The sequence below is a fragment of the Lampetra fluviatilis genome, chromosome 5 (assembly GCF_964198595.1).
Source record: "Lampetra fluviatilis chromosome 5, kcLamFluv1.1, whole genome shotgun sequence".
In the NCBI taxonomy this organism is placed as follows: domain Eukaryota; kingdom Metazoa; phylum Chordata; class Hyperoartia; order Petromyzontiformes; family Petromyzontidae; genus Lampetra; species Lampetra fluviatilis.
The window spans coordinates 11,543,194-11,550,953 of NC_136279.1; the positions used below are offsets into that span (position 1 = coordinate 11,543,194).

General features: G+C 47.4%; 1 protein-coding gene across 1 annotated transcript; it reads right to left on the reverse strand.

The window, feature by feature from the left end:
- Positions 1-859: 859 nt before the first annotated feature.
- On the reverse strand, positions 860-4,018 carry LOC144932226 (uncharacterized). Its single transcript, XM_078856176.1, has one exon. It carries the CDS (start codon positions 3,471-3,473, stop codon positions 2,133-2,135), a length of 1,341 nt encoding a protein of 446 aa, XP_078712302.1. The 5' UTR covers positions 3,474-4,018; the 3' UTR covers positions 860-2,132.
- Between the last annotated feature and the right edge of the window lie 3,742 nt (positions 4,019-7,760).

The window sequence follows — 7,760 nt, forward strand, 5'->3', positions numbered from 1 at the left end:
ATGTTTTATGCTGGGAAGAAAAACAATTGCCCAAAAGGATACCCATCATATTTATTTCCCTTTTGAGGCCACGGGCGTTATTGACGAATGTTTTTAATGTATTTAAAATAATTGTTACGTTTTACTACAGCACGTTGACGTCGTTTAGAAAACGAATGTAATCGTAACCACCACTATCTTTAGAGCTCTTTGGTAATGTCACCACATCATCATAATCCTCAGGTCACGATGCACCCCACTGCCGGCTGTCTCTCGCCGTCCTGGACAAGGCTCATTCACATGTCGGAATTTCATCGCTTCACCTCGGATGGTGGACTCACGACTACGGAAGACAACGTGAACCGAATATTTGGATGAGTGACATTCATACATCACCGTGTTTGCACCTTCCTCAAGTACCGTCAGCCATTGACGAAACGTCTATTTTGCAAACAGAAAATATGTTGAGAAATGTCCCTTCTTCGTTATAGATTGAGGAACGTCCGTGGCACGGAGCCCATATATAGCCACAAAACAAGTCTGTCCTTCACCCGAGCTAGCTACAGACTTGCATACAGTTACACCCAAGCCACACATTCCCCTAGAACATATTAGTTAACATATTTTAATTAGCACTGCCTTATCCGTGAGAATCTATCTAACAATTTGTCTGTGAAAAGAAATCTACACAACCTAACAAACGTGTCCACATTTCGTTAATCCAACTCACCATAGCTCTATAAACAGAAAATCATTGTACACATGTACGAGACATAACTTTTATTGTTTCATCCTTTATACATTTAAAAAGCGCAGCTGTACACACAGTAATTAGGTTAACCCAAAAAAAAGCAGCATTTTCAAGTCACTTCGCCTGGAATGAATGGTAGTGGTGACAATAATCAGCCTTAAATGCATTGCATCTATTGTGCCTGTATGGTGCCTCGCTATAAGGCATAGCTGCATTTGACCGTTAACACACATCAGCGATTAAAAGGCAGGGGGCTGGTGGGGGCTGTAGTTGCACTGGCATCTCTTTCCCTCTCTCGGAAACACGGCCACGCAATGCAACTCAAATGACCCGGATTTGTCAAAGGACGTCGGCAAATGTACACACACACACTTGAGGAAGCCACGGTCTGGTTGCCTACTAACAGCACAATGTGTGTGTACACAGACGTCGACATCTCCTCAGCGGCACACAGCTACAGTGACGGCCACACGCACGCGCTGCGATCGCGTTTGTGACCCAATGACTGGCCCAATGCTCCGTTTCATACGGGGGTCAAGACGAAAAACGCTGAGCATGGCTATCCACATACTGAAACTCAGCTTCAACAATCAAGCAAATAGAAATCAAAGTTAAATATTTCATAAACTCTTGGTCAAATATATATTTTGTATGTCACAAAAAATAAAATTTGTTGCATAATAAATTACACGATATAACATTTGAAATTTGCCCGGACTTGCTTTTTTTTACCTCCAGTGTCACGTGGTAGCCCTACTGCAATGCAGTACGTTGAGACGAACGGCAACCAAGGATTCGACGATTTTTAAACGTGTTCAAGATAGTTTTTTTGTTGCTTACATTTGAATAGGTTATAATATGTGTTTTATCTAAAGGAGAATTTCTTCACACACACACACACAACTACTATATGACCACTGTTGAATGCTAGGTTAATACCATGTCACGCAACTCTTGTTTTTATGAACCGTCACGTAAAAATAACACTTCAGTCTGGGCCAAATAAAAAAAAAATGAACATAAATCGACACTTTTTTCCATACATAACACATTATTTAATACTTGAAGACATTAATTACTAACTACTTGAAAATGCCATTCATCAAAAGTGCTCTTAATTACTCAAAGTAGCATATTGAGAGTCTAAGCCTAAAACTGTGGTCCTGCACGTAGGAAGGTAGTTCAGAAGCAGGGCAATCCACACATGCATCACGCTCCAAATGATAATCACTTGTAAATGTCCTTATAGTCTCAGTTGGCAGCAAAAGTAGCAGAAAATGGAAAAATAAATTACACATTCTTGAAACAACAAACAAAAACGTTTCCGGCAGACAGGTATGCAGGTGGCAGGAGAAGAAAAGAAAACTCCGAAAAGCCGAACCAGTTTTTGTCGCTAAAAAAATCAGTCTTTTTTCAACGCTCCGAGGGCTCGTCTGCAGGCGTAAATCCACTTGATGACACGGGCGTTGCGCTCAATGATCGACACGGAGGTGGTGGGCAAGTTGGCGGAGCCGTCGTCCTCCTCGTCGTCCTCGTTGGGGTCTTTCTCGCTCCGTCGAGACATCTCCTCCGCGTCGGGCTCCTCCAGCTCCACCATGCTCACGCTGCGAAAGTGGAACGAGCCGCGGTGGCTCCCGTCCGGGCTGGCCCAGGACATTCGCTCCTCCGTGAATGCCTCGATATCCTCAGCCTCAAGCCCGCAGAAGTTGAAGAAGCGCTCGTTGTCGGAGGCCGAGCGGGTGTAGCGGGCCGTGAGGTCCGACTTGGAGCGGTAAATCGCTCGGCTCTTCGTGCCGGGAGGGAGTCGCGCCGCCGGGGATGTTACGCGCCGTGGCGAGCGCTCCAGCTTGCGGATGACGCTGCCCAGCTCATCCACCAAATCAGGACGAGGGTAACACGGGGACGGCTCGTCTTGGAGATGCCCACCGCTGGAACTGTTGGGGCTCTTGGGTCGGTTGTCGTCATCTTCTGAACTTGCGTGGATCGTCACCGGGCTCAAGGTCCTTTTGGGAGCCTCAGAAGTCGGGCTCAACGGAGGCGAAGTGGATGGCGAGGAGCTGCTGCGCTGGTCCTCGTCGTTGTTGCCGCCGGAGTTGCCCGCCTGGATCTCGGCGCTGCTGTTGCTTGGGCTGAGTCTCTCCTTCATGTGCGCAGCCTGCAGCAAGCGTCGCAGAAAGCTCGTGGCGGCACCACCGCCACCGTTTCTGTTCCCGTTTTTGCCGCGGCCACCGCTGCCACCGCCACCGCCACCACCACCACCGTCAACCGTTTCGCTCGAGTCCTTGACGATGGTCAATTCTTCGTTGTTGCGGCGGCGGTAAATGAGCAGCGAGTCGGGTCTCGGCTGCTGGCGCTTGGAGCCGCTCCGGTGGAGCGTGGCGGTGGACCGCGGCGAGTTCTCCCAGTCATTGCGAGCATTGTTCAGGCTGACCAGCCCGTTGCATCCTGCTTGCGAGGTGGTGGTGTTGTTGTTGTCACAGTTCAGCGCGCAGCTGTTGGCAGACAGGACCGGTTTGGCATCGGATGTGGGACTCAGTGGCGCGTCGTTGCAGCTCTTCACGTACTTGTACTTGTCGGCTGCGAGTCGCTCCCGAGCGCTGAGACCGCCGCAGTTGGAGAACTCATTCTGCTGGCGGAAATACTCGGGTCCCTTGTTGAGAATGCGCACGGGCAGAAGTGACGGCACCATCAACTGGTTCTCAGGCTGTTCCAGCTGAAACACTTCTGTGTGCATTTCTTTCATTGAAAGACGGTTGCAGCTTTCAAATTGTATCCTTTTCGAGCGTTGCAGTGTGTGGAATCTTCAGCGATAAAACTCTGTTTGTTCTTTGGTGATTGGGGGGGTTCAACTTTAAAAACTTTGGCACTTTCTAAACAACAACAAAAAAGTCCACAACTTTTCCAAGTTTGATTTCTTCTCAATGCAGAGCAGGCAAATATGTATTGTTGATCTTGAATCTACAATCAATATCTGTTAGTAGTTTCATAATAAATACCTTCGTGTGCATTCGTCAAAGAAGAAGAAGAAGTTTAAAACTAACTTTCGTTTAGCACATGTTGCATTCCTCCAGCGCAGCAGACAGGTCCAAACTCCGGATTGTCAGCTGGGGCAGTTAAAAACAACTTCTCTCTCCGCTCAGAAGAAACCAGACGCTGGCTCAGAAACCAGACCCTGGCTCCTCTACTGTCACACGACGACGACGAACCCGGGTGTCTGGTGTCAGCAACGGCACGGCACTGCTGGGCCAGGGACTCACTCCGCTTCTCTCCAAACTCTGTGGGAGGACAAAACAGAGAGAGAGAGTGCGCAGGCTTAATAAGCCGAGCAGGTTTGTGACATCAGAGTACCCCCACACACACCACACACACCCACCCCTCCCTCTACTGCTGGGAGGGGCCTGGAAAAGATGCTTTGCCTGGGGCACAGATAAGCACTTAACCCCCCCCCATCCCCTTTGCCTGGGAGCCCAACCTAATCATCCACCCCCATCAACGGGTTTTTTTTGTTTTACAATGGCAAGGACTGCGCGCTCATTAAACCCAAGAGGGGCAGGGGCTAATATGTCTTATCTTAGCTTATTCACCTCATTACGCACAAATAATCCACGTTGCGGGACGAGAAGAAACGCGCGATCACGTGAGTTCTAACGCGCAGGGCTTTTGGCGTGGCTGGCATAAGTCAGCGGCGTTTGATTTCGTTTAAGCGTCAACGTGAGAACGAGTGGAAATGAAAGCGCCAATGAATGAACGGTGGGAAAGTATGCGGCACTTAAAGTTGCAGGCGGCACTTAAAGTTGCAGGCGACAAACGCGCACCTCTGGGTGTTGGAAGATGCAACCGCCTTTGATGTTCCTAGCAGCTCATTAATGCACGCATTCTTCAAAGTTTCACTTTCAAAGTGTTCGTAAGCGTCCATTGCAGAGGATTAAACGCACATGCGCTTCTCTCCGATAATGGTACGAACATCGCGTGGAATGCTAGTTAATCAAATAAATACTGGCCAAAACACACTAATGCTGCATTTCCCCACTATTAGAACTATTCGCAACATTACACTGCTGTCATTGATTTCGCGCTGCTGTGAAAGTTAACCGCAAATGCTTGCGCAACCGCTTGGCGTCGGTTTTGAATCTTCCCCAACGTAAACTGAATTAGCGCAATAAGCTGCGGTCCCATTTGTTTCGCATTGTTGTAACACAAAGGCCCCCAGTGATCAATGTCTTGTGCTGCGAGAAACAAAAGCCCCTCCCTCTCTCTCCACCCCCACTGGACTGCAGTAGTACTTAATATATAATAATACTGAATATACGTCCACTGAAAATAGGGAGTAGCACGCTTTTGGGACCTATTTTCATCGGAGCAGAGAAAGACACAGAAATGTTAACAAATGTAAATAAAAAATATCGTTTCAGCAAATCGACTACAGTGCTTCTGTTCTATGACCCGTGGGAAGGGACGCAAAAAATGTAAAAACGTCAAATCGATTACAGTTTGCCCCATTCTCATTCTTTTCACGGTGGCATTCGATTTGAATGCTTGAACTTTCAGGGAGGGGGATGGAACTAACAAGCGTGCCCCCTCCATGTGTGCCTTGGAGGAGTTAATGCGGTCATTACATGACAATAGGGAAGCGTGCAGGCTGCTTTCTCTATCGTGGCACTCAACTATATGCCCATATTCCCTCGTGTAATTTAACAATGTAATGTAAAGTGGGACGAGACCGTTTGAAATGTTCAGAGAGCTGTGCCAACGCTCATACACGTAGTCTGTTTATATATTGGGTACATTATTTTCCTATATTCTAGCTCCAAAGCATTCTACCGAAAATAGTATACATTGTGCTTAAAGTTTTAGTTTATGTAGGGAAATATTTCAAGCCAAGAGCGTTCTTAATTATTCATGCCACGTTAATGTGTTGATAATGTGTGTGCTTGTGCTGAGCATTCTACGACAAACCAAGCTTCTATATATTGAAGTATAAAATATTTTACCGTGCATTTCGCAGCACTTGCTAGGCTCGTTTGTTTTTTTTTTGACGGCGTTGTACAGTCTACATTAATCTTAGCCCGTCTGTGTTATGCCGCGGAGCCTCATTCTGAATGCCGTACCAAGAGAGGGAATCGTAAAACTGACAGGCAGCAAAACCAATTGGCAGACCCTCTGCCCAGAACAAATTTTTCTTTCCGGCGAGATGGGATCTCACCACATGTCCCTCAAGCCTCTGAACTAACCGCACCGGGACAACGAACACCATGATAGGGATCACATGGGGATAGTGTAGGATTGTGGTTCGCTCAGTGCGGTTACCCTCCCATCAAGCTCTCCAGATTCTTCTCTGCAATTTAAAGTTTCAAACAATGCACAATAGATTTTGATCTAAAGCTTTCGTGACTGCAGGGATTCATATTCTTGGTTCTTTCGGTAAAGTCACGTAGAAGGGAAATAATAAAATAAAAAAAATAATAAAAAAAATATTATTTCCCTTCTACGTGACTTTACCGAAAGAACCAAGAATATAATGCACAATGACACGTACAATACCCATTTTTTTACTAACAGCAGCTCCTGAAGTTTACCTATGTGACTTCACATTCTCCTGCAGGTGTGTACAGGAGCGAAGGTTGGTATGTACGTTGAAATTTGTTCACACCGTACGTAGCCAACCGTGCTAATCGGAGGTGCGGGGGAAAGACAACAAACTAAACGCAAAAAGCAGCTCTAAAGAAATGAGCTTTCAATCTAGATTAAAAACTTCCCAGCCCCGGTGGCTTCCTAATATCGGAAGACCGTTCCAGACGGTCGCGGAAGCGCACCTGAAAAGTGCGCGATGCAGTGACCGTCTTTAGGTGCGCAATCCTCACTGGCAGTGGGGTAGCTATCGAGTGCGCAGGTGTTGCGACTGAGCTGGCATCCACAGGCTGCAGCGGTCCAGGTGTTTGGCTTTGAAGAGAAGTGAATTAGGAGAGGTGGCCTCATTTTATTCCTTGCACCAGGGCCCATGCTCACCACGCTACCCTGCTGCACACTGTGTGACCGTGCAAGGCTACGTGGCTACGGTGGCCTGGATCTCATTCGGTTTTTTTTACTACACAAAAATAAGTACTGGGGGTAGGGATGGCAGGGGAAGTGGTGGGGGCAGAGAAGCTGCCTCCAGCCAAAGATCCTCCCCCCCCCACTTCTCTTAGCTGCAGATTGATAAGGTCGGCCCACACAGTGGAGTACATACTTAGGAGGAATTCGCAGCGGCAGTCAGAGTGACAGATTGCAGGCCGTGGTCTGCATCAGAATAGGAAAGTGCGTGCAGCCTTTACGAAATGCTTGCTTGGCTCAGGAGTGATGTGGACTTGTTGGTTAAATTTAGACCAACAAAAACCCCGATGGCACTGTGCGGGTTTTTGCGGTTGTGCCGGAGAAGCTGTCGTTGGTTTCGGATTTTTACGCGTTTCGTTCGGCCCAATGTCCGACGTTTCGGCTCCAGTTGCCGGGAGATTTTGCTGAAGAAGCTTCCCCATGGACAAGCTGCCAGCACGTGAAGCAAAACATCTGACATCATGCCGTACAAGACGCGTGCAATTCTATAACACATCGGAGATCTAACCCTACGGCGGTCCGTCCATGCACTCAAATGAAAGAAAAACATTGTGTGGTATTTTTTTACGTGCGACAAGCAAGCCAGAAAAATATATCTACTACTCCGCTCTCTTATTACGCCGTGTTCATTCAAAACAAATATATTTCAAACGTTTTCACCGGAATCTGCTTGACATCAGTGTCTAAGGTCCAAAACTAAGCGCAATTTACTTTATTTGTTCGTTGGCTCTGGGTTTTTGTTTAGACTTGTCCCCGGGTCTGGGGTCACTGGCCACTCAGGAGACAAGCGTCATACAAGGGTGGCCAGGATTAACCCCGAGTGCTGAAAGCTTTAGGTCGCGATGACCTTTGCGAGCTCTTCAAAGTCTACTATTGTGCGCAACTTCAGCCATTGACCAAAGCTGACTTCTACTCAACTTCAAAGTAAATAGTACGTGGA

Excerpts from the sequence above, each read along its gene's own strand:
- LOC144932226 (XM_078856176.1), bottom strand. The coding sequence starts at position 3,473 with ATGAAAGAAATGCACACAGAAGTGTTTCAGCTGGAACAGCCTGAGAAC.